At 48.3% G+C, this 26,603-nt stretch overlaps 1 protein-coding gene and 1 long non-coding RNA gene across 3 annotated transcripts; one reads left to right on the forward strand and one right to left on the reverse strand.

Annotated features, from left to right (window-relative positions):
- The first annotated feature begins 13,804 nt into the window (after positions 1 to 13,804).
- LOC115643487 lies at positions 13,805 to 23,658 on the forward strand. Its single transcript, XR_003998337.1, has 2 exons — positions 13,805 to 13,845; positions 23,589 to 23,658. It is a non-coding gene; the product is annotated as an uncharacterized LOC115643487 (long non-coding RNA).
- LOC115643473 (zinc finger protein 70-like) lies at positions 21,024 to 23,595 on the reverse strand. 2 transcript variants are annotated; one of them, XR_003998323.1, is made up of 2 exons: positions 22,530 to 23,595; positions 21,024 to 21,268 (listed from the first exon to the last, which is right to left on the reverse strand). XR_003998323.1 is itself a non-coding variant. In XM_030547551.1 (1 exon), the coding sequence occupies exon 1, from the start codon at positions 23,509 to 23,511 to the stop codon at positions 22,630 to 22,632; it is 882 nt and encodes a 293-aa protein (XP_030403411.1). In that variant the 5' UTR covers positions 23,512 to 23,595; the 3' UTR covers positions 21,024 to 22,629. The 2 variants fall into 2 exon arrangements, 1 of the variants encoding a protein (XP_030403411.1); XM_030547551.1 differs by having other exon boundaries at positions 21,024 to 23,595.
- Positions 23,659 to 26,603: the final 2,945 nt, after the last annotated feature.

Raw genomic sequence — 26,603 nt, forward strand, 5'->3', positions numbered from 1 at the left:
TAAACTGAAGGGCAAAATCCTCATCGGATTGAGCAGGTTGGGGCGAGCTCTGTCTCTTTGGAGGCAGTGAACACAACACCTTCTGTGAGGGTCCAGTGCCAGGGACTGACACTGCAGGGAGATGGGTTTGGGAAGACTCAGGACTGGAAGGGTTATGACTGTCACCTTGTGAGGAGTAACCAGCCGGTGGCAGCCAGGGTGAGGCCACTGTGCTGTGAGCAGGCTGCTGGTGCCTGGGCTCTGAGCTAAAGCTGCACAGCACAGAATCACTCAGGGTCACAGGGCAGGGGATGACCCAAGCTCTTATAGGTCTGGGAGGGATTGCAACTGCTCTGGAGGACAGGGTCAAAATTCAAAATGATCTGGACAAATTGGAGAAATGGTCTGAGGTAAACCGGATGAAGTTCAATAAAGACAAATGCAAAGTGCTCCACTTAGGAAGAAAATCAGTTTCACACATGCTGAATGGGAAGAGACTGTCTAGGAAGGAGAATGGCAGAAAGAGATCTAGGGGTCATAGTGGACCACAAGCTAAATATGAGTCAACAGTGTGACACTGTTGCAAAAAAAGCAAACATGATTCTGGGATGCATTAACAGATGTGTTGTGAGCAAGACATGAGAAGTCATTCTTCCGCTCTACTCTGCACTGGTTAGGCCTCAGCTGGAGTATTGTGTCCAGTTCTGGGCACTGCATTTCAATAAATATGTGGAGAAATTGGAGAGGGTCCAGAGAAAAGCAACAAGAATGATTAAAGGTCTTGAGAACATGACCTATGAAGGAAGGCTGAAAGAATTGGGTTTATTTAGTTTGGAAAAGAGAAGACTGAGAGGGGACATGATAGCAGTTTTCAGGTATCTAAAAGGATGTCATCAGGAGGAGAGAGAAAACTTGTTCACCTTAGCCTCCAATGATAGAACAAGAAGCAATGGGTTTAAACTGCAGCAAGGGAGGTTTAGGTTGGACATTAGGAAAAAGTTCCTAACTGTCAGGGTGGTTAAGCACTGGAATAAATCGCCTAGGGAAGTTGTGGAATCTGCATCTCTGCAGATATTTAAGAGTAGGTTAGATAAATGTCTATCAGGGATGGTCTAGACAGTATTTGGTCCTGCCATGAGGGCAGGGGACTGGACTCTATGACCTCTCGAGGTCCCTTCCAGTTTTAGAGTCTATGAATCTATGAACCTCAAAGCATCACAGTTACAAAGCCCAGTCAGAGAACTTAACGTGGGCAGTGCAAGCCATGCTGAGCCAACGGACTATTTCAATACTGAAACCGATTGTTCAGAGTCTGCCTACAACCTCAACCCCAATTAAAGCTTCCTCCTTAGAATTCACTCTTGTGTAGCTAACCACTCCGCTTCCCCCTCCAACACAGACACAGCCCTTGCTGTTTAGCAGTTCTTGGTGAACAGTCACAGCTGCTAGCTGAGTTTCGTTAGCTGCTTTCACAGAACGAGGCGCACACATTCAGTGATTTCACAGGGCAGAGTTTTAGGGCTGTTTGGATGTGGTCTGTGATTCTCTCTGGTACCTCCTCTGGGTGGCTCTTACAGGTGATAACACAGATACATGCACTGAGCCACATTGTCGCACCTTAGTCTAATAGAAAGATAACACCTCCCAGTTAGTTAAAATGAAACACGAACAATAGAAACAGGAACAATAAGATAGTAAAATGATGAAGGTTTTGAACTCTCCTGTGCTCTCAGCCTCTGGACTCCTGCACAGTAGATGCTGTAGCTGCAGTCAAGGTACCAGGCAGTTCCAGAGAGAGAGAGTTGATGAGGAAGGTGAAGGATCTTTGTGGTTGACAGTTAAGCTCACCTTGGTTTATGCTGCTTCCCCAGACGTCCACAGGCAAATCAGGTGGGAAGTAGGGCTTGGATGAAGACAACATGTTCCACTCCAGTTGGAAAAGTTGTTAACTGAAAAACTACCCACTGCATCATGCATCCATCACCATTCTTAAAAATATGTGTGGCCATCTCATGACAGATTTCACAACTTTCCTTTGCAAACAAGAGAAGTGGAGAACCCAGTGATTCTTAGAGTTTGACTGGGTAAAAGTTTACACAATTTTTTTCCTGAACTAGTTTTCCTCTTAACAGAAACTTACTTTAAAGCTTATCAAAATAAATTCCATCTGAAATAGAAATACCACACTGGTTCAAAATTCTCATGTACATTATTTCTCTCACATATTCCACTACTCCAATTCTTGGTGTGCGGTTTTACTTCAGAACTCCTTAGTCCAAAGAGGAAAGTTACTCAGTTTCTCTCCTTGTCTCTTTCTCTGCCTCAGGATATTAGGGTTGAGCTTCCTGGTTCAGACGCTGCTGCCACCATTGCGATCTGGGAGCCCAGGCTGAGCAGCTGCTGCTCCCCCAGCGGGATCGGGACTGGGGAGTGACCGTGAGTAACGCTTCCTCTGTGCCCAGCCAAGCTGAGGATTTTCTCCAGCTGTAATTAGCCCCATAGGTCAACCCAAGGCTCTGCCCACACCAACATCTGAACCAGAGACGCCAGGTGATTCATGGAGACCTCAGGGACTGGGCATGAGAGTGACGCTGCACGAACAGCCCCTCCCCACCCCACATCTCTCCTCCCCTTAGTAACTGCAGGAACCGATCCACCTATAGGAGATCAAGCCCCCAGGACTGGCTGTCAGCCAGAGCGGGAGAGACAGGGGAAGGGAGACACAAGAAGAAAAAGGAGACAGAGACTGAAAAGGGAAGTGGGAGAAATAATTAAGGAGAGAGATTCTCCAATTTCTGACCGGCCCCCACACACTTATTGTTGCATCCTTGGGCAGATTCACTTTGCTATGATCAAGGTGAGGTGCAGGGGGAGGGAAAGACTCTCCCTGTTCCCCCTGCGATGGGAATGTGCTGCTCTGGGGACTGTGTCAGGGGGAAACCCCCAGTGTCACTCTTTTTGTTCTGCTCTTCTCTCCCATTTGGTTCCCAGACTTTGTTACTGTGAGAGTTTCAAAATGTCTCGGTGGTTTTGGGCTAGTGGGAGGGGCTGGTCAGTGCTGTAATCAAGTGACCAAACATTTCGCCAGCATAGACTCATAGTACAGTAACTCCTCACTTAACGTCCTCCCACTTAATGTTGTTTCAAAGGGCTTGTCTACATCAGAAAGTTGCAGCGCTGGTGAGGGAGTTACAGCGCTGCAACTTTGAAGGTGTACACATCTGCAGGGCATCACCAGCGCTGCAACTCCCTGTTTGCAGCGCTGGCCGTACTCCCGTTTTGTCTCGGGTGTAGAGGATCCAGCGCTGGTGATCCAGCGCTGGTAATCCAATGTAGACACTTACCAGCGCTTTTCTTGACCTCCGTGGAAGGAGGAAGCCTCTGGTAATCAAGCTGGTCTCCTTTCCCAGTTTGCTCTCTCGTTCCCGGAACCCCGAGCAAGCAGGTCTCCTTCCCTGCGGTTTGCAGGGTGGCTCCGGGAACGCGAGAGCAAATCGCGGCGAAGCTGGTCTCCTTTCCCGGTTTGCTCTCTCGTTCCCGGAGCCACCCTGCAAACCGCAGGGAAGGAGAACCGCTTGCTCGGCGGTTCGGGGAACGAGAGAGCAAACCGGGAAAGGAGACCAGCTTCGCCGCGGTTTGCTCTCTCGTTCCCGGAGCCACCCTGCAAACCGCAGGGAAGGAGACCTGCTTGCTCGGGGTTCTGGGAACGAGAGAGCAAGCCGGGGAAGGAGACCAGCTTCGCCGCGGTTTGCTCTCTCGTTCCCGGAACCCCGAGCAAGCAGGTCTCCTTCCCTGCGGTTTGCAGGGTGGCTCCGGGAACGCGAGAGCAAACCGCGGCGAAGCTGGTCTCCTTTCCCGGTTTGCTCTCGCGTTCCCGGAGCCACCCTGCAAACCGCAGGGAAGGAGACCTGCTTGCTCGGGGTTCCGGGAACGAGAGAGCAAACCGCGGCGAAGCTGGTCTCCTTCCCCGGCTTGCTCTCTCGTTCCCGGAACCCCGAGCAAGCAGGTCTCCTTCCCTGCGGTTTGCAGGGTGGCTCCGGGAACGCGAGAGCAAACCGCGGCGAAGCTGGTCTCCTTTCCCGGTTTGCTCTCTCGTTCCCGGAACCCCGAGCAAGCAGGTCTCCTTCCCGGCGGTTTGCAGGGTGGCTCCGGAACGCGAGAGCAAACCGCGGCGAAGCTGGTCTCCTTCCCCGGTTTGCTCTCGCGTTCCCGGAACCCCCCTTGAAGCCGCCCAACAGCGCTGCAGTGTGGCCACATCTAACACCACTTGCAGCGCTGGTTGCTGTAAGTGTGGCCACTCTGCAGCGCTGGCCCTATACAGCTGTACTAATACTGCTGTAACAACCAGCGCTGCAAAATTTTAGATGTAGACATGGCCAAAGTTAGGTCACTGTTCATTTAGGGAACGTGCTCGTTTAAAGTTGTGCAATGCTCCCTTATAACGTTGTTTGGCTGCCTGCTCTGTCCACTGTTTGTAAGATTCTGTGGAAGAGCAGCAACTTTACAAGGGAGCATTGCCCAAGTTTCTCTTCTCTGCCTCCTCTCCCTCCCGGCGCTTCCCGTTTGGTGACGCTTAGAACTTTCTGGGAGGGAGGTGGAGGAGCGGAGAAGTGCTGCGTCTCCACTCCTCCCCCTCCTTCCCAGAAAGTCCTAAGTGCCACCAAACAGGACAGCGGGGAGGGATGTGGTGTGCTCCGGAGAGGAGGTGGAGTGGAGGTGGACCTGAAGTGGAGCGAGGACAGGAAGAGGCGGGCCTAGAGCATTCCTGGCAAAGTCGGCACCTGTTCTTCTCCGGGGAAGCTGCTGCTGCTGCACAGGTGCTTCTTAGCATCCTGGCCTGCAGCGGGCTGTGCCTGTGTGGGGTAAGCCAGGGGCACCTCCCAACCACAGGACAGTACTGTATATGCCTTTTGTCTGCCCCAAAAAAATTTCTTTGGGACCTAACCTCCTGCATTTACATTAAATCTTATGGGAAAATTGGATTCGTTTAACATCATTTCACTGAAAGTTGCATTTGTCAAGAACATAACTACAACGTTAAGTGAGGAGTTACAGTACTTTAGGGCTGGAATGAACCTTGAGAGGGCAATTAGTCCAGCCCCCAGCACTGAGCTGTTTGTCCAACCTGTCCTGTAAAACCTCCGATGACGGGGATTCCACCACCTCTCTTGCTAATCTAGTCCAGTGCTTAATTAGTTTTTTTCGCAATTGAGTCACATGGTTGACTCAGATTCAGTTTGTGATCCACTGTAACCCCCGATCATTTTCAGTAGTATTACATCCTAGCCAGCTATTCCCCACTTCATAATTAGGCATTTGGTTTTCTCCCGAAGTCTAGTATTTGGCACTTGTCTTTATTGAAGTTCATCTTGTTCATTCAGTCCACTTCTCCAATTTGTAAATGTTACCTTGAATTCTAATCCTGTCCTCCAATGCGCTTGTAACCCCTCACAGCTGCTATCTGTGTATTTAAACAGCATGCTCTCCAGTCCATTATCCAAGTAATTAGTGAAAATATTCAATATATCACATCCAGGACTGGCCCCTGGGGACCCCATTGTAGACATCAGGGGTCTCAAACACGTAGGGTTATTTTCTGTGGCCCACCAGTTCCCTGCAGCCCTCCTCCGCCTCCCACAGCCGCCTTCCACCCCCTGCAACATTTACCTAGAGCGACTCCAGCTCAGCACACACTGGGGGCACGCCAGGCCCCCAGCCTGCCTGCCCTGCCCCTGCGCCGCTCCGGGAAGCAGCTGGAACCTGAGGGATGGAGGGCACAGGGGTCTGTGTGTTGCCATTACTTCCAGGAACTGCCCCCCACAGCTCCCATTGGCTGGGAACAGGGAATCGTGGCAAATGGGAGCTTCAGGGAAGATATCTGGAGGAGAGGCCAGGGCAATGCACAGAGACCTGTGCTCCCCCTCTCCCAGGTTTCAGCTGCTTCCTGTAACAGTGTGGGAGCTGGGCGGGCAGAGAGCCTGTCCTGCCCCTGGTGTGTGCCGGTCTAGAGCCCGCCCCCCAAACCCTTCCTGCAGCTGGACCTCCTTCCCCCCCTTAAATCAGTCCTGCACCCCACCCCCCTGCCCTGAGCCCCTGCACTCCTCCTGCACCCCCTGGGGTGTGAAGAGATGAGACTAGGGCAGGGGCGAGGCCTCATGGAAGGGGTGGAGTGGGGGCAGGGCTGGAGGCAGCAGAGGGCGTGTCAGTGATGTGACCCTCAGGCCAATGTACTAGTCCTCGTGGTCATTTGAGTTTGAAACCCCTGGTAGACATCCTGTCAGTTGGACAGTGAACCACTAATGATTACTGTCTGAGTACAGCCTTTCAACAACGTCTTCACCCATTTGATGGCACGTATACCACATTTCCACACTTCAATTTATTTTTAGCCCAAACTCCAGGAAACTTTTTCACCCTTGGGTCGTCATCTTCTGCTTGCCCTCCTTCTGGGGCCTTTACAGGCGCACGTCTGCGTGTGGCATTAATGTCTGGTTCTGCTGGCTCTTCACCATTTGCCCATAAGAGTCCATTGGCTAAATCCACTATCAGCCCCCCTGATTAAGGTAAGGCATTCCCAGTATTCCACCCTCCTTGTTCCCACTCACTGTGGGATCCTGTTTCTGAACACAGTATTTGATCCATGACTCCTGATTCCCTACACGGGTCAGGATTGGTCTTGTAATAGAGGCTTTCAACACCAGCTGGGTTGACTGCTTTGTTTCCACAGCGTCTCTGGGAAACGAGTGCTCTCTAAGCACACAGACTGATGCTCCAGTGTCGATTAGCATAGTGGGGCATGTCTGTTCCCCCGCCCTCCCCATCATTGACCCTAAGTGGGACGCCCCCATTTGTCATACTGAAGTTGAGCCACAACCTTAGTTGGAGTCCTGGGAGTTGGGCACCCCTGCTGAGGGGGTACTGATGGCTCAGGGTCTGTTATGGGATTAACAGGAGCCCCGTCAGCTACTTCCTCTTGCTTCTCTAACTAGGCAGCTCTCTGCAGTAACTCACTTGTGGGCTGCCCATCCCATCTCTCTTTTGGCTCCACAGCCATCATGAGTTTCTTCCACACTTCTGCTCTCAATGTATCTTTTGCACCCTCAGCCAAATGGCCTCTATTCTGCGCCTGATACACATTTCTTCCTCTTGCTCCTCTGCTGCTCATTGCACCTCTCTGTCCTCTTCCTTTGCCATGCCACTGTGCATCAAGCCTCTTTTCCTCTGGCTCCCCTCAGAGATCTGGGGGCCAATTGTTGGCAAAAGTTACTGCCTGTACAGGCTCTAGTCTCCTGTCCTTATTTCCTTTTCCTGCCTGTCCGTGTGGGTCTCGAAAAACTGTCGCTGTTGGAAAAATATCCTGCTTTAACTCTGGGTATCCCGTACCTGGATCTATGGGTCCTAGAATCGCTTTCATTGTTGAATTTAAACCATCGAGCAATGCAGTCTTAAAAGCCACTGTTTCAAAATCAGGGGCAGTTCCTCAAACCACTGGCACAAACCCAGAGGCCATGGCCAAAATCTCCTTCTTAATCACATACAATTACTGCCCAATCAGAGGCACTAGTACAGGCCTGGGCCAGAACCTCATAATCTGACAGCCTCCACCCAGTCTGGGACACCTTCACCATCCATTCCAGACATGTGTCCTTCTCTAGGGGTCCCAGTAGCTGAGCAGATGCCTGGACCTGATCTGGGGTAAAATCAGAAACCTCAGTAATGGTTTTCCTGGTTTGCCTTTGCTGTTGTGCATCATCTGGGTTAGGTTCCTCACTAGTTATCAACCTTGTGATCACTGGAGCCAGAGGATTGAGCTCTCGTGTCTTTAATTTCAAATCCTGCACTTCCCTGTGTGCAGGGGCATAGGGCCCCTCAGGAAGAACATCTGCGGGGTATGGGCATCCAGGATCCTTCCAACTAGTCCTATTCCAAGTGTCTGTGTCCCTAGTGCCCATGCTCACACTCCCCTGTATAGCTGCCACAATGCCTCTCTGGGCCCCCTACATGCTTTCCAGCTTCTCTATTCGCTGCCTGCAGGCTGTTTGATCACTGTCTGTCTGGGCCCAATCCTTATTTTCCTGTAACACTGCTCTAACAGCTGCCTGTGCATCTCCCAGATTCAGTTGCAACTCGGAGAGCTCACTATTCAGGCTTTCCACTGTCCGCTTTCGCTGCTCATAGTTTCCCATTTTTTGCTTGCAGAGTGGTTACATTCTGTAATACAGAGGCTGCCTTGGCACATTCAGATGCCTTACACTGAGCCAGAGTGTCCTTGACTACAGCCAAATCAAATTTGTATCCTCCAGTTGCCTTTTCTGGAGTAGCTACCAGGCTGGAGAGATTGGTGACTGTTTTCCACAATGCCCAGGCTGCTGCTGCTTTCACAGCCCTTTTCTTTGGTTTTGGTTTTGTGCACTTACAGAATGCTTCAAACCCCTTATAAGCAGAATCCAGGGCATCTCTCCCCTGGAACAAATATTGTCCCCATGGGCGTGGACCCCTTTCCGCTACCTCCTCAGCTAATACCCACCCCTCCTGGTCCCTTTGCTTGGTTTCCATTCCCTCCTGTTGCTTCAGGGTGAACATTCTGCCAAGCAGTGATCGCCTTTTAACACAATGCCACAAGTACTCTGCTATTACTGTGTTTGGCTGGATCAATTCGGTCCAAATGACCTTAGGCTGCCTGCATTCTCTCCACCAAATTTGTTACCCACAAACATTTCTCTAACTCTTCCATGCTGTAGGGACACACACACCTTTACCCAATTCCTAGTGATCAAGGTACAGCCCTGTTAATTTATACACCCACCCTTACCCAATTCCTGGTGCTCAGGGTGCATCTTCCTGTGGGATGGCAGGATCTTTAGCCATTGAAAGAGCCTCACACAGTAATATCCTTATCCTCTATTTATTGACAATTCCCAAACAAGCAGAATACACATACTAAGCACACAGTGTCATGCTCACCAATCCTGGTACAGGCAGGCAATCTTCCCCTGTTGGCCAGGCAAGGTCAGTCTCTGGATCTTAGCTGCCACACATCATGGTTGTGCAGGAGAGTCCTGGCAGCTGTTATCTTAGGGTATGTCTACATCTACAATTTTGCAGCGCTGGTTGTTACAGCTGTATTAGTACAGCTGTATAGGACCAGCACTGCAGAGTGGCCACACTTACAGCAACCAGCGCTGCAAGGGGTGTTAGATGTGGCCACACTGCAGCGCTGTTGGGCGACTTCAAGGGGGGTTCGGGGAACGCGAGAGCAAACCAGGGAAGGAGACCAGCTTCGCCGCGGTTTGCTCTCGCGTTCCCCGAACCACCCTGCAAACCGCAGGGAAGGAGACCTGCTTGCTCGGGGGTTCGGAGAACGCGAGAGCAAACCGCAGGGAAGGAGACCTGCTTGCACGGAGGTTCGGGGAACGCGAGAGCAAACCGGGGAAGGAGACCAGCTTCACCGCGGTTTGCTCTCGCGTTCCCCGAACCCCCTGCAAACCACAGGGAAGGAGACCTGCTTGCACGGGGGTTCGGGGAACGCGAGAGCAAACCGTGGAAGGAGACCAGCTTCGCCGCGGTTTGCTCTCGCGTTCCCCGAACCCCCCTGCAAACCGGGGAAGGAGACCTGCTTGATTACCAGACGCTTCCTCAGGTATGCTGGGATACCTGCTTATTCCACAGAGGTCAAGAAAAGCGCTGGTAAGTGTCTACACTTGATTACCAGCGCTGGATCACCAGCGCTGGATCCTCTACACCCAAGACAAAACGGGAGTACGGCCAGCGCTGCAAACAGGGAGTTGCAGCGCTGGTGATGCCCTGCAGATGTGTACACCTCCTAAGTTGCAGCGCTGTAACCCCATCACCAGCGCTGCAACTTTGTGATGTAGACAAGCCCTTAGGGTGGGTCTTGGAGATGAATTCTTCTCCTTGGGGTTCCTTGTCGCCTTTGGTCTTCTTCAGACTTCAAAGAGAGACTGCTGAGCTTCAGTTCATTTGCAAATTTGACTCCATCAGCTCAGGATTAAACAAAGACCGTGAATGGCTTGCCAACTACAAAAGCAGTTTCTTCTCCCTTGGTTTTCACACCTCCTCTGCTAGAAGAGGATCTCATCCTCCCTGATTGAACTAACCTCGTTATCTCTAGCCTGATTCTTGGAAATTTCCACTATGTTCATCTGACGAAGTGGGTATTCACCCACGAAAGCTTATGCTCCAATACATCTGTTAGTCTATTAGGTGCGACAGGACTCTTTGTCGTTTTTTACAGATCCAGACTAACATGGCTATCCCTCTGATACTTGACAATGTAATTTCTTACTCTAAATCTTATTCAGGCAGGTTGCAAAGTGTCTCTGGTTCAGAGTTCCAGTTATATTTCTTTTCAGACTGGACCCCTGTCTCAGTCTGGACTCCCTCCCCCCCTCCCGCTTTCTCTTCAGGTGGCTTTAGCAGTCTTTCTTCTTGGGCAGACAGGCCACAGAGAAGAGGAATCTCATTTGCCTTCCTACCCTTAAATAGGATTTATGTAAGGTGGAAATCCTTTGTTTCCCAAACTTTATCCTCCTTCCCTTCCAGTGGAAAGTTACAAGAAGTCCCAGGTAATGTTGAGTATCCGGTGACAAGACCACCTGACTCTGTAGTATCACAGCGTCCAGGAGTCATTGGCAGTATGGAGCCTTTTCACAGTCCATTGTCTTCGCTGATGGCCCATCCGCCCTGTCTGGCTTTTCCATTGTTGTACCTGAAATGTTAGCAGTGGGCGTCACCCAAAGTAGCATAGTTGAAATACAAATACACAGTCAATATTCCCAGCTTCAGATACAGAAATTATATGTGCACACAAATTGGATAATCACAGTCAGTAAATTCAGCAAAGAGTCCTGTGGCACCTTATAGACTAACAGACGTATTGGAGCATGAGCTTTCGTGGGTGAGTACCCACTTCATCGGATGCACGTCAGTAAATTATAACCTTTCCAATGATATCTGACAGAACCCACCTTGCACAAAGTACATCTCTGTTATCACATATTCATTTCGTAAAGAATATTGAGGGAAATGTCACACTCATATACTAGTTTTCAGAGTTCATTGAAGTCTGCCTTTTTGAAGTCCGTTGTCCTTATTTTCCTGCTGTAACGCCTTCCTTCTCTTAGAATCACGAAATCATCATTTCATGAACGATTTTGCCCATATTGCTTTCCACTAGGGTTACCATACTTCCGGATTCTCTTGAACATGTCCGGCTTTTTGGGTTATAAAGTCCAGGGGGGAATTTGTAAAACTCAAAAGGTCTGGGATTTCCCTCCCCATGCAGAGCGTGGCGCTGCTGACAGAGAGGCCGAGCCCTTCCCTTCTGGCAGCCAGAGCCTCTCCCCTTCTCCCTGGCTCCCCTGCCCTCCTCTGCAGCCTCAGGGTAGAGGGAGAAGGGGGGTTGGATGAGTCGGGGGTTCTGGGGGAGGGCCTGTCAGGGGGCGGGGGTGTGAAGAAGGGTCAGGGCAGTCATGGGGCAAGGAGCAGGGGGGTTAGATGGGTCGGGGGTTCGGGGAGCAATCAGGGGACAGGGAGTGATTGGATAGGTGTGGGAGTCCCGGGGGGCTGTCAGGGGGCGGTGGTGTGGATAGGGGGTGGGGCAGTCAGGGAACAGGTAGGGGATGGAGTCCTGAGGGGACAGTCGGGGACAAGGAGAAGGGAAGCTTAGATAGAGGGTGGGGTCCCGGGGGATGGTTAGGGGCAGGAGTCCCGGGAGGGGGTGATCAGGGGACAAGGAGCAGCGGGGGTTGGATGGGTTGGGGATTCTGTGGGTGTCAGTCAGGGGGAGGGAGTGGATAGAGGGTGGGGCTCCCCCACATGAAGTGTCCTCTTTTTTGAAAGTTCAAATATGGTAACCCTACTTTCCACCTTCTGTTTGCTAACAAACTCCTGCCTGTTAGTCAGAATCAACCCAGAAATGCCTGTCCCCCTGGTTATTACGTCCATCTTCTGAAGCAAACAGGTGTCCCCAATAATTCCTTTTTCTAACAGGTGTCTGGGTAGTTAAAGCCCCCTCCCCAATTACTAATTGTGTTTTGAATATTTCTGTTGTTTGCATGATAGAGTCGAGAACATCCATCTGCGAGGAAAGAGCCGGGGGGAACTGTGATGTGACGTGACGGTCCTGTTCTGACACGTCCCCTTCTTGCCCTGACAGGCTGCAGCGTTACATCCCATCCTTCCAGGGAAGTGAAATGGCTGCCGTGGAGCCAGCTCAGGTAGGGATTATCGGGGAGTTGCTGGTGGGCCCCTATTGGCGGGAGAAGGGTAGTAAAGACATAGGAGGTGGGTGCTTCTGGGGTGGTCAGGAGCTGGGAGGGGGCAGGAAATACCCAGGGTGGAGAAAGGGAGGGGGAGAGGGGGTGACAAACCAGCTGGGATTTGTTTACGGTGGGGCCTAGATTCTAGCAACAGACCCATGGGGTTTGTGGGTGGAAATTCCCTAATTAGTCAAGAGGAAACACACACCCCCAGATTGGGCTGGGGAAATGTGCCAGCCTCCAATACTGGAGTCTGAACCTACTAGCCAGAGGGCAACCCCCAGTGAGGCCCGGGGAGGACAGCCCATCCCATCCCATCCAAGTGCTGGCACTGGGGAGGGTGTTGGGATTTCTGCCAGGGGGCTCTCCCTGGACCCTGCTGGGGGCTCCATCTCTTGTATCAGCTTCTGGCAGGTAGGTGAGTGTTGAATGTGAAGACCCCTCCCATCTCTCTCTGCTAGAAGGGGCGAGGGGCTCTCTCTCTCTCTCTTCCCTCCCCCGATGCCTCCTGGCTGCTCTGATGGGGAGGGAGTGTGATCCTGCCTCCCAGAGCTTCCATGTGATTGGCCCTCTCCCCTGTGACCGGTGGGGTTGTCACTGGGCAGCAGATGCAGAGTTGGGGGTTCTTGCTCTTTCAGGGGCCGGTGACTTTCGAGGAGGTGGCTGTGTATTTCACCAGGGAAGAGGGGGCTGTGCTGGACCCCGCTCAGAGAGCCCTTTACAGAGACGTCATGCAGGAGAACTATAAGAACGTGACCTTGCTGGGTAAGGATTCCCGTCCCCTCGGTTCTTAGAAGGGGAAATGAAGAGTTAAGGTTCACAATGCACCCTCAGCTTTGCCCTGTTTCAGCGACACCCCGACAGGCCCGTGACCCATAGACCAGCGCTCAGCGCTCCCCGCTACAGAACACTTTGGGAGCAGAGCACAGGCGCAGTAGCACAAATGCTAACACAGTCTCTTTGCTAAAGCAAAATGTGGGGGTAGGTCCGATGTAGGGAACAGAAGCTGCCTGCCCTGGCCTGCGCTCAGACACTGAGCCTACTGCACACAATCCATCACAGACTTTCATAAGTTGGAGTTGGAGACTCTCTGCTGAGGGGGACGGAGACGCCCATCTGTCGCCCTGACCGTTCATCCCGGGAGGTATGCTGCCTGCCAGGGGCCCGTATCCGAGATGTTACAGAGGCTTTGTCGAGGATTATCCAGCCTTCTGACTACTACCCCATGCTACTCATCCATGTGGGCACAAATGATACTGTGAGGTGTGACACTGAGCAGATCAAGAGTGACTACAGGGCTCTGGGAGTACGGGTTAAGGAGTTTGGAGCGCAGGTGGTATTCTCTTCGATTCTTCCTGTTGAAGGTAGGGGTCCGGGCAGAGACAGATGCATCGTGGAGGTGAATGCCTGGCTGCGAAGATGGTGTCGCCAGCAGGGCTTTGGCTTCCTCGACCACGGGATGCTATTCGAGGAAGGACTGCTAGGCACAGATGGCGTTCACCTTTCGAAGAGGGGAAAGGCCTTATTTGCCCACAGACTGGCTAACCTAGTAAGGAGGGCTTTAAACTAGGTTCGACGGGGACAGGTGAGCAAACCCCACAGGTAAGTGGGGAACAAGACCTGGGAGATGGGTTGGAAACAGGAGGGAGCACGGGCTATAATGGCAGAGAGAAAGGAGGGTCAGGGCAAAGCTGGGAGGCAAGATCAAACCAGTATCTTAGCTGCCTATATACAAATGCAAGAAGTATGGGTAATAAGCAGGAAGAACTGGAAGTGCTAATAAATAAATACAACTATGACATTGTTGGCATTACTGAAACTTGGTGGGATAATACACACGACTGGAATTTTGGTGTGGATGGGTATAGTTTGCTCAGGAAGGACAGACGGGAAAAAGGGAGGAGGTGTTGCCTTATATATTAAAAATGTACACACTTGGACTGAGGTGGAGATGGACATAGGAGATGGAAGTGTTGAGAGTCTCTGGGTTAGGCTAAAAGGGGTAAAAAACACAGGTGATGTCGTGCTGGGAGTCTACTACAGGCCACCTAATCAGGTGGAAGAGGTGGATGAGGCTTTTTTCAAACTAACAAAATCATCCAAAGCCCAAGATTTGGTGGTGATGGGGGACTTCAACTATCCAGATATATGTTGGGAAAATAACACCGCGGGGCACGACTATCCAATAAGTTCCTGGACTGCATTGCAGACAACTTTTTATTTCAGAAAGTTGAAAAAGCTACTGGGGGGAAGCTGTTCTAGACTTGATTTTAACAAATAGGGAGGAACTTGTTGAGAATTTGAAAGTAGAAGGAAGCTTGGGTGAAAGTGATCATGAAATCATAGAGTTTGCAATTCTAAGGAAGGGTAGAAGGGAGTACAGCAGAATAGAGACAATGGATTTCAGGAAGGCGGATTTTGGTAAGCTCAGAGAGTTGATAGGTAAGGTCCCATGGGAATCAAGATTGAGGGGAAAAACAACTGAGGAGAGTTGGCAGTTTTTCAAAGGGATGCTATTAAGGGCCCAAAAGCAAGTTATTCCGATGGTTAGGAAAGATAGAAAATGTGGCAAAAGACCACCTTGGCTTAAGCACGAGATCTTGCGTGACCTACAAAATAAAAAGGCGTCATATAAAAAATGGAAACTAGGTCAGATCACAAAGGATGAATATAGGCAAATAACACAGGAATGCAGAGGCAAGATTAGAAAGGCAAAGGCACAAAATGAACTCAAACTAGCTATGGGAATAAAGGGAAACAAGAAGACTTTTTATCAATACATTAGAAGCAAGAGGAAGACCAAGGACAGGGTAGGCCCACTGCTCAGTGAGGAGGGGGAAACAGTAATGGGAGACTTGGAAATGGCAGAGATGCTTAATGACTTCTTTGTTTCAGTCTTCACTGAGAAGTCTGAAGGAATGTCTAATATAGTGAATGCTTATGGGAAGAGGGTAGGTTTAGAAGATAAAATAAAGAAAGAGCAAGTAAAAAATCACTTAGAAAAGTTAGATGCCTGCAAGTCACCAGGGCCTGATGAAATGCATCCTAGAATACTCAAGGAGTTAATAGAAGAGGTTTCTGAGCCTCTAGCTATTATCTTTGGGAAATCATGGGAGACGGGGGAGATTCCAGAAGACTGGAAGGGGGCAAATATAGTGCCCATCTATAAAAAGGGAAATAAAAACAACCCAGGAAACTACAGACCAGTTAGTTTAACTTCTGTGCCAGGGAAGATAATGGAGCAGGTAATCAAAGAAATCATCTGCAAACACTTGGAAGGTGGTAAGGTGATAGGGAATAGCCAGCATGGATTTGTAAAGAACAAATCGTGTCAAAGTAATCTGATAGCGTTCTTTGATAGGATAACGAGCCTTGTGGATAAGGGAGAAGCGGTGGATGTGATATACCTAGACTTTAGTAAGGCATTTGATACAGTCTCGATTTTCTTATAGATAAACTAGGAAAGTACAATTTAGATGAGGCTACTATAAGGTGGGTGCATAACTGGCTGGATAACCGTGCTCAGAGAGTAGTTGTTAACGGCTCCCAATCCTGCTGGAAAGGTATAACAAGTGGGGTTCCGCAGGGGTCTGTTTTGGGACCGGTTCTGTTCAATATCTTCATCAACGATTTAGATGTTGGCATAGAAAGAACGCTTATTAAGTTTGCGGATGATACCAAACTGGGAGGGATTGCAACTGCTTTGGAGGACAGGGTCAAAATTAAAAATGATCTGGACAAATTGGAGAAATGGTCTGAGGTAAACAGGATGAAGTTCAATAAAGATAAATGCAAAGTGCTCCACTTAGGAAGGAACAATCAGTTTCACACATACAGAATGGGAAGAGACTGTCTAAGAAGGAGTATGGCAGAAAGAGATCTAGGGGTCATAGTAGACCACAAGCTTAATATGAGTCAACAGTGTGATACTGTTGCAAAAAAAGCAAACGTGATTCTGGGATGCATTAACAGGTGTGTTGTAAACAAGACACGAGAAGTCATTCTTCCGCTTTACTCTGCGCTGGTCAGGCCTCAGCTGGAGTATTGTGTCCAGTTCTGGGCACCGCACTTCAAGAAAGATGTGGAGAAATTGGAGAGGGTCCAGAGAAGAGCAACAAGAATGAGTAAAGGTCTTGAGAACATGACCTATGAAGGAAGGCTGAAGGAATTGGGTTTGTTTAGTTTGGAAAAGAGAAGACTGAGAGGGGACATGATAGCAGTTTTCAGGTATCTAAAAAGGTGTCATCAGGAGAAGGGAGAAAACTTGTTCACCTTAGCCTCCAATGATAGAACAAGAAGCAATGGGCTTAAACTGCAGCAAGGGAGATTTAGGTTGGACATTAGGAAAAAGTTCCTAACTGTCAGGGTAGTTAAACACTGGAATAGATTGCCTAGGGAAGTTGTGGAATCTCCATCTCTGGAGATATTTAAGAGTAGGTTAGATAGATGTCTATCAGGGATGGTCTAGACAGTATTTGGTCCTGCCATGAGGGCAGGGGACTGGACTCGATGACCTCTCGAGGTCCCTTCCAGTCCTAGAGTCTGAGTCTGAATCTATAATGTCACCACCTCTTTACCCTTCCAATGAGTATTCCTTCTGAGTCGTTGCCTTCGCTTACTCCTCCCTGAGCCCCGGATATCCATAGCATATATGGCACCAGCCTGCTGACAATCCTTGTGGCAAGAACACACCCTTGTGCACCTTTATTGACGCCGTCTACACCAGTCAGTGCTGAAATGAGGAATACCTATTCCTTCCAGTTTCACGTGCACCTCTTTTCTTGTCATAGCTTTGCCAGGCTGCTTCAATTAGTCCCTCCACCATTCATGTAAAGGTACAGGGCAAGGTGCATGCTGCTGGAGTGCCTGTGGATAAATGCTGCTGTTCAGATCTGAGGAACATAAAACCCACAGTGGCATGTTCTTAGTCCTTCCTTCTGTCAATCAATAAATTTTAAGGCCAGGGGAGACTATTAGGTCATCTAGTCTGACCTCCTGTGTAATACGGGCCATGGCGTAATGCACTGAATACCTTGTGTTTGATGAAAACATCTTCCAGAAAGGCATCCTGTCCTGACATGAAGCCTTCAAGAGATGAAAAATTGGTCCCTTCCTTGGCTAGTTTGTTGACCTTTGCACCACCCTCCCAGTGACATTTGCCAGCTCCAGGGTTAGGGGGTAAGGGCAGAGTTAAGGTTGCATTGCAGGGGTGGTGTGTAGTTTAATTCTTCATTCCCTGGTTTTCAGAGGTTTTATTTTTCACCACCATCCATGTACTGGAAGGGCCCGAGGCAGCACTAGGCAGCCTTAACTCTGCTTCATGTACTTTACGGGTATTTAATTTCCTTGATTTTCTGTTTAATGGACTTTTTTGCCACTGTAACTGTGTTGACACTGCAGCTTTTACTGTAATTTGTCAGGTAGGGATGAGATTTTTCACATCGCTAATTGACAGAGCTATGGGCTCAGAGGTAGTTCCAGCATCTCAGATGACAGTCCCAAGGGCGTCTTGTGACCCAACCCATCACAGGAGGATCTGGTGGGGGGTAGGAAGGGAAGGATTCAAGGAGTCAGAGATTGTAGTACTTAGGGTTAGGGCTAGGGCTGAGGCTGCTTTTGCTGAAGTCTCTAATGACCTGTCCCTAGGCAAAGCTCAGAACCAGCATTCCATCCTCCTCCTCGACCTGTCAGCTGTCTGACACCACTGACCATGGTCGTCATCTTGAAATCTGGTCTTCTCTTCTCCTCTCCTGGTTAGGGTTAAGGTGGGGAGAAGTAGTAACTGGCTTGTTCTGCAGCATGGGATGTCTAGGTTGGATATTAGGAAAGCTTTCCAACTGTGAGTACAGATAAGTACAGGAATACGTTCCCAAGAGAGGTTATGGAATGCTGGTCGCTGGAGGTTTTTAAGAAGAGGTTAGACAGATGGTCTGTGTATACTTGGCCCTGCCTCACGGCTGGAGGATGGACTAGCTGACATCTTGAGGTCCTTTTACCCCTGTGTTTCTGTGATTTTATGATTCATTATCCTAGCCCTTCACTTTGACCTTGTCTCCCTCTGGAGAATGGGGGCTTTATTTAGTAGTTTTTTTAAATGAAAAATATGCATGGGTCAGCTTCCCTCTCAGTGTGCTTTGTAAGTCACTGGCCTGGTCTACACTACGTGTTTATACGGATTTTAGCAGCGTTAAACCGATTTAACGCAGCACCCGTCCACACTACAATGCCCTTTCAATCAATATAAAGGGCTCTTTAAATCGGTTTCTGTACTCCTCCTCAACGAGAGGAGTAGCGCTAAAATCGGTATTATTATATCGTATTAGGGTTAGTGTGGCCGCAAGCTAGAGATAATGAGGTAGTTCAATCAGGGAGGATGAGGCCCTGTTCTAGCAGTTCAGGTGTGAAAACAAAGGGAGGAGAAACTGGTTTTGTAATTGGCAATTCATTCACAGTCTTTGTTTAATCCTGAGCTGATGGTGTCAATTTTGCAGATGAACTGAAGTTCAGCAGTTTCTCTTTGAAGTCTGGTCCTGAAGTTTTTTTGCTGCAGGATGGCCACCTTAAGGTCTGCTATAGTGTGACCAGGGAGGTTGAAGTGTTCTCCTACAGGTGTTTTTGTATATTGCCATTCCTAATATCTGATTTGTGTCCGTTTATCGTTTTCCGTAGCGACTGTCCAGTTTGTCCGATGTACATAGCAGAAGAGCATTGCTGGCATATTACATTGGTGGACGTGCAGGTGAATGAACCGGTGATGGTGTGGCTGATCTGGTTAGGTCCTGTGATGGTGTCGCTGGTGTAGATATGTGGGCAGAGTTGGCATCGAGGCTTGTTGCATGGATTGGTTCCTGAGCTAGAGTTACTATGGTGCGGTGTGCAGTTACTGGTGAGAATGTGTTTCAGGTTGGATCCAGACTAACACGGCTACACCTCTGACACTTGACACCTTTACTTTGGTCTTTTTGGTTGATTCCAGCTCACCCCACATTAGTCACTCCCCTGAAGTCTCTGGGCAAATGAGGAGTGAAGGATGCTTTGGTTACAGACAACGTGGCCAGATCCATTTCAAGTGAGGCAGAATTTGAACTGTCGTCAGTTTGGAAGAATCCCACTTAACCCAGCAGTTTTTTTTAAAATATCAGTTGTTGGGAACCTCGTGCAATGTGGAGATTTGAACCCCAAAGATCTCAAAAATGAAAATACCAAGGACAGTTTGGAGGAGGTTTCATAGCCTGGCTTGAGAGTTAAAAGGCTGAGCCATAACAGCTGGCTTCCTCAAAACAGGAAAAGGGGTCTCAGCTCCCATAAAAACAGCAGGTGGCAAAAACAAAACAACAGAAAAACAACCTATTGCATCATGCATGCATTGCCATTCATAAAAAGAACCAGGGACATCTCATGACAGATATTATACATCTTTGCTGTGCAGAGAAGAGGGGAACTGAGTGACCCGAACAGTCAAATTTGGTAAAAGGTTTCACAACTTGTCTCCTTACAGAATTTTACTTTAAAGCTTGTCAAAACATATCCCATTTGAAATAGAAACAACTGAAGTCTGGTTCTGTGTTCTCCTATACATTCCTCACACATTCCACCACCTCAGCCTTGGAGTGATGATGTACTTCAGAACGCCTCAGTCCACACTGGGTATTTTGCATCCAATAAACTTTTGAAGATTAGCCACCACTTTGTATATTACTAGCAAAAAGCAAACCGATGCAAGTCACAGTGTTCCAGTATAATTCAGGTTATCACTAACTTAGGCTTTAACCTGAAATTAACTTCACTGGTAATTTCATTTTCACTGGTTACAAGAACATATTCAAAGATTATAAAATTTTATCATACATGTTAGTTTCCTTTTAATCTCCATTTCCGCCAAGTGAGCACAGTGTAAACGTGATCTACACCAGCACAGGAGCTTTCCACATCCGAGAGTTCATTTATCTCTGGGGATTTGGACACAAGCATTGGTGGAAGGGGTCTCATGCTATGTGGGAAGGTTTGCATCATGAGAAAAAGGACCTCAACTCTATAGTCACACCTTCCACTCTTTCGAAGAAGCAGAAAGTTGAGGCAAAGTGGCAGAACTGCATAAGACACAAAAGCAAAACTACAGGAGAAAAGCCTAGAATAAGGACTCAACATTTGTATTTCTAGCAGTCTGAAATTGGAACCTGACATATTCATTCCCTCATCAGTTACCACCATTTCAACAGCATGAAACTCTTTGTTTCCCAATCAAGCTGGTGAAGGAATATCCTCTGAAGGCATCAACTATTTCTCACTTTGCCTCATGGAACTTTGGATTCAAATAGTGAAGAACTTTCCAATCAAGCCATGGCATCCTTTGGGAGTGTAATCTGAGACACCGAACTAAGGGGCAGTGTTAAAAAACAAAGAATTTTACCTGGACTGTAGTTCCCCACAGCGGGGCGCCTTCTGTATCAAACTGAGTTCTTGCCAAATCGTTGACCACGGTCAGGGTACACTTACACTTCTCTGGAACTGAATCTTTTACAAAACCACCCAAAATGTGAGCAGTGTTAGGGAGGAATGGCTTCCCCAAACACCCCCAATTTGGTGGTACAGGTCCAAGTTCGGGACTAGAAACACTCCTGCATCAGAATCCCTGCCAGTCGCCAAAGGAGCAGAGTATATTAAAAATAGATATTCTGCAGCTATATCACATTCAACACTGCGTTCACTGTAGTGCACATTTGCAGCATCTCTCATGGGCAAGTTCACCAGAAATGAACTTTGTTTTTTTTCAAATCAACACAGAGAGGGACAGCGTTTCCCAAATCATAGGAGGACACATGCATCCAGTTACTTCAGTTACTTGCACAGTTTGGGGTGTGCTGCTGTTCACCATTTCAGAGTGGAGCCCTAAACGCATTACTGTTTCCTTGGCAGCATGCCCAATGGTTTGGCGCATCCTCTCCTGATGAGTGAACTGCACTTCAGCTTTTTTCATGTCATCATGCAGCAGTGGGGGAAAGACACAGCTAAAATAAGGAAGGATTATTTTAGCAAACAATCATTTGTCCCAAAGGCCTTGATAAATCTGAGCTACATCCCAGAGAACTAATATTCAATGTGACGAAATGGCCTTCAGGAGAGAGAGAAAAAGCCACAACACAGAGCAGTATAAGTCACTTTCTCTTTCATACAAAATGAAATTCCAGAGTGGATTACCTCTGATTACTCAAAAATAAATCAGGAGAGCAAATTCCCCCATCATTTTCTCCTCTGATCCATTCAAACCTGCTTCATTCAACAGCACTTCATTATTATGGAGTCGTGTTATTTAGAAAAATAATTAGCAACATCGTAATGAAGGAAAACTGCCACCCTTCTCATCTGCTAACAATCCCAGATCAGCAGGAAAATGTCCAGAAGTGGCTTTGCCAACAGATGGAAACAGGGATAAAAGCACAGAATGATCACTCTGTTTTGTGTCCACTGGAATTCCCCATCCAGGTCTGTGACACTTGCATCTCTAGCCCTAATGAGTTGGATTTAGGATCAACTTGCAGAGATTCTTTGGGAGGTGGGGAGTAGAATAAAGGGAGGAAAAACTCCATTGTGGCTCATACAGACACCAGTGCTGCTAGAGGGAACAGGCATACTGACTGTCATGGAGAAGGAAGTAATCCATCCGACTCAGCCCATTTCCTTCCTTTGTCACAAAGGCCGAAACGATACATTTGTCCCACTGCTGCTCCTCCTCTTCGTTATATTGAAATATATTTTAAATATGGAAAATAGTGGAAACCCCCCCACAAAACCTGCTGTCCAGCACGACCTGGACCAGCGTGAGAACAACTGGGAATGAGACAATCTGTCGCCAAAGGGGGAACTTGGTGACTAACAATCGCTCTGCCAGTAGGGTAACAGTTTGAATGTGAGCGTCAGGGCGTGTTTACACTATGAATATTGATGTGGATTAGAACAGGTCAAAGGGGAAGGTGCTAGGTAACCCCAACCATTGTACCTGGGCTATGTCAACACTGCAAAACTGTGTGTCTCTTTACATTGGGGTCCCTACCTTGAGCAGCCAACTCCGTGGAAAATCTTAGAGGAGACAAAGTCAAGCTCAGTTTCTGCTCAGTGTAGCTAATTGAGGTCACCCCTATTTCCCCCAGCTAGGGGTGATGGACATTCCTTGCAGGAAGTACACACTCCCACGACTCACAGGAGAAAAGATTTAGCAGAAAGGACCATGGGATTCACCCCCGACCTGCAAAAGGAAAGCAGGCAACTCACCTGAAGGAGCTGAGATAACACGGTGATGCGAATGGTGCAAACAGCCCTAAAAGGTCACTATGTAAGAATTAGCAAATGTCTTAATAATTTATTTTCTGCCCTACACAAAGTTTTTATGTTGTGTATCTCCCTTGTGAAGACTCTGATGTCTGTTAAGGTGTGAGCTTCGGATGAAACTTTTCCCGCACTCACAGCACGCATAGGGTCGCTCCCCTGTGTGGATTTTCTGATGATTAATAAGCACTGAGCTCCAAGTGAACCGTTTCCCACACTCACAGCATTCATACGGGCGCTCTCCCGTGTGGATCCTTTGATGTTTACTAAGGTCTGATTTGACAGTGAACCGTTTCCCACACTCACAGCATTCGTATGGTCGCTCTCCTGTGTGGATTCTCTGATGCCTAATAAGGGATGAACTCCGCGTGAAGCTTTTCCTGCACTCCCAGCATTCATAGGCTGTCACTCTTGTGTGGCTTGTCTGATGTTTAATAAGTTTTGATTTCTTACCGAACTGTTTCCCACACTCACAGCATTCATACAGGCGCTCTCCTGTGTGGATCCTGTGATGATTAATAAGTGCTGAGTGCCAGGTGAATTTTTTCCCGCACTCATAGCATTCATAAGGTCGCTCTCCTGTGTGGATCCTCTGATGATTAATAAATGCTGAGCTCCAGGTGAACTGTTTCCCACACTCACAGCATTCATAGGGGCGCTCTCCTGTGTGGATCCTCTGATGTTTATTAAGATCTGATCTGGCAGTGAAGCTTTTCCCACACTCACAGCATTCGTATGGTCTCTCTCCTGTGTGGCTCCTCTGATGTCTGATAAGGGATGAGCACTGCGTGAAGCTTTTCCTGCATTCATAACACTGATAGGCTCTCTCTCTTGTGTGGCTTGTCTGATGTTTAATTAGGTTTGATTTCACACTGAACGGTTTCCCACACTCACAGCATTTGTAGAGGCTCTTTCCCATGTGGATCATCTGATGTCTAATAAGGGTGGAGTTCAGAGTGAAGTTTTTCGCACACTCAGTGTATGTGTTTTTTCTCTCTCCTGTAGGTTTTATCTGCTGGGCTGTGATTTCCTTGAGGTCCTTGTGAGTTCCTGGACAGTAAATGGATTTACCCTCTTTCTCTGTGGGCTGGTTTCTCTGCTCCCTCTCTGGCCTGTGCTCACTCTCACAGGTTTTTCCCTGCACACAATGCCTGGACACATTCCCTTTGGATCTTTGTGATAATCCCCCATGTGGTTCCACTTGATCACCATCTTCCTGCTGAGGATTCTGCTCTTCATTCTCACTCACTATCCCAGTACCTGCTCAGATAGAGAGAAGAACCTCAGAAACAGGGATGGAAAAGGGAAAACAAACCAAAATTAGAGCTGGGGAGAGAGAAAAAAAAGAACTAGTAGCTGAATTCTCCAAAACTCTTCTCCATAGGGGAGAGAGGAGGGAAGCAATTCTACCTCCACCTCCCATCAGGGAGGGAACTACTGCCAGGTGTCAATCAGGAGCCATAGGAAGCCATTTGTGACAGCTGCTCTGAGGATAAAATGCCTTCTGGGGATAATCCTAAACTCCAAGAACTCACAGGGTCTCTTTAGGGAGTCCCAGCTGTTTCTTTCAGGCACTGAGAGTTCTGGAATTGATTTAATGATTCCTCACCTATGCAGACACCTCTCAGGATCCCTCTTTCCTCAGAGCCTTGGAGATCCAGGACCCAGGGCTCCTCCCCTTGTTCCAGCTGGGAGACCACATCAGGTTTGGAAACTGGAAACCCTGCTCAGGGGAAAGAAAACAAGAGAGGTCGGGGAATTCATGGGACATTCATCACAAAGAAGATTCTATTACATTAACCCTAGCCCATTTTAACCAGTTAAATCCTGGAGGCAGCTCGCTAGGTGATCAAATATGCATTTGTAAGGTTAAGGTTTTGTCAGGGATCTTTTTAGTAAAAGTCACAGACAGGTCACAGGAAATAAAGAAAAATTCACGGATGTCATGACTTGTCTGTGACTTTTACTAAAAAGATCCCTGAAAAAATGAGGCTCTGCAGGTCCCCACATCATCTGTGACGGCTGGGCAGCTGCTGGCTGGCTGGGAGCTCTGGGGCCCCTACTGCTCAATGGGTGTCAGAGCTCCAGGTCCCCCCGTCCCCTGTAGCTGGATGCTGCAGGTCTCCCACTGCCTGCAGCAGCTGGGAGCTTCACTGCCTGTGGTGGCTTGGAGCTGTGGGGGCCCCTGCCACCCACGACAGTGTGGAGTTGCTGGGTTCCCCCACCACCTGCAGTGGCCAGGGAGTGGCAGGGTACCTCCACCCCCTGCAGCTCCAGGGCCCCCACTCCTTGCTGCAGCTGGGAGCTAGGGGCTTTCTTCGGCAGCCTGGAATTGTGGGGTTTCCTCCGCCGCCCCTGGTGGCCGGAAGCTCTAGGATTCCCATGGGTGGGGGTACTCCACAGCTCCCTACCTCTGCAGGCTGAAGTCACAGAGGTCTCTGGAAGTCACGGATTCCCTGATTTTTGCAGCCTCTATGACTAAATTGTAGCCTCACTTATGAGGGATTTAACTAGCCCCATCTCTGCTGGGAATAGGGTTGCCAATTTTGGTTGGATGTATTCCTGGAGATTTCATCACGACTTAATCTAAAATAAGTCACCTTGGATAGGCTTCTTATTCACAGAGAGAAATCCAGAGAAAGCCAGGACCATTGAGCATGGGCTGGTGAGATTCAGTGCAGTAAGGAATAGGAGGGACTGGGGTGTCACTGAATGTCGTATCTCAGGGCTTGTCTACCCTTGAAACACTGTAGCTGCACCGCAGTAGTGCTTCAGTGTAGCCACTCCCTACAGCAACGGGAAGGGTTCTCCCGTCAGCATACGTCATCCACCTCCCCGAGAGGCAAGAGCTAGCTCAATGGAAGCATTATTTTCTATTTAAAGACCAACTATTCTAACTACTCTCAAATTCACGTTTATTTGGATTGGACAAATTTTTCATGGGCATTCAGGGAAAAGCTAATTGTCCAAATAAGGGGTTATTTGATCAATAGGTCCCTAAAATATAGCCCCCCCCCCCCACATTTTATGCAGCTTTTTATAAAATCATCCAGCTCTTGTAATTTTGTCTTGCACAGAGCTGGGGCTGAAACGATGGTTCTCATTGTCCCACAACTGATCTCAGTAAATTAGTATTTATCTCAGTTAATACATGGCACCTACTGCCTCTTTGGGATACCAGTAGTGAAAAAAGTTAGACTTTGGAATTTAGAACAGCACAAGCCAAACTGATGAGTCAATGCCATTGAATGCACTAGTGCAGCAAGACAAAATCTCTGTTAACTGCTAGAGGATGTCTAGCAATCTGCTGTCATAGTTTGGCTCAAGCAGATGTGCTGTGGCCACTGAACCTGATTTACACTCATGAATTTGAAACCAAGCCCTGCCTCTACTACCTTTCAGACAATGCGTGTCTTGCATCCTGCAGATATTCTTCTAAGAAGTTTTGCCCTCTCATAACAAAATGTTTGGGTTAAGAGTAATATTTTAAAGTGATCTAAAATCCACATGCACATTTTTTCCCAGTTTGCACTTAAAAGTTTTCCCAGAATAGGTCTGTCAGTTAGGAATGTCAAAAATCAACATAGTTATGCTAGCACAAGCTCTAGGGCAGACACAGTTATAGTGGCAAAGAAAAATAATGTTAAGAAAACCCCAAGGTAATTAAATACACACAAACTACATTCATTCAAAGTTCAAATTGCCTTGTGCTGACTCGTGTCCTTTCAGCATGTGCATGGCAGCTAAACTGAAACCTCTGAAAACTATGAAACAAAGAGTTAAAGAACATGCCACAACTGCAATACAAGCTTGCCTCTGCCCCTTCCATAGCCCTGGAATTGGCATTAGCCACTGGGAAAGATTCAGTAAGGCTTGTGCAAAGGTTTACAAACTACAGAGGGAAGTGGAGAATTCTCCATCTCAGGAAGTTTTCGAGTCAAGACTGGATGTCTTTCTGGAAAACCCTTTAGTCAAACACAAGGTATTCAGCTCAATACAGCAGTAAATGGATGCAATTCT

Source organism: Gopherus evgoodei, unplaced genomic scaffold, assembly GCF_007399415.2.
Source record: "Gopherus evgoodei ecotype Sinaloan lineage unplaced genomic scaffold, rGopEvg1_v1.p scaffold_60_arrow_ctg1, whole genome shotgun sequence".
NCBI lineage: Eukaryota > Metazoa > Chordata > Testudines > Testudinidae > Gopherus > Gopherus evgoodei.

Coding starts and splice junctions, on each gene's coding strand:
- LOC115643473 (XM_030547551.1), bottom strand. CDS start 23,511: ATGATCCACATGGGAAAGAGCCTCTACAAATGCTGTGAGTGTGGGAAA.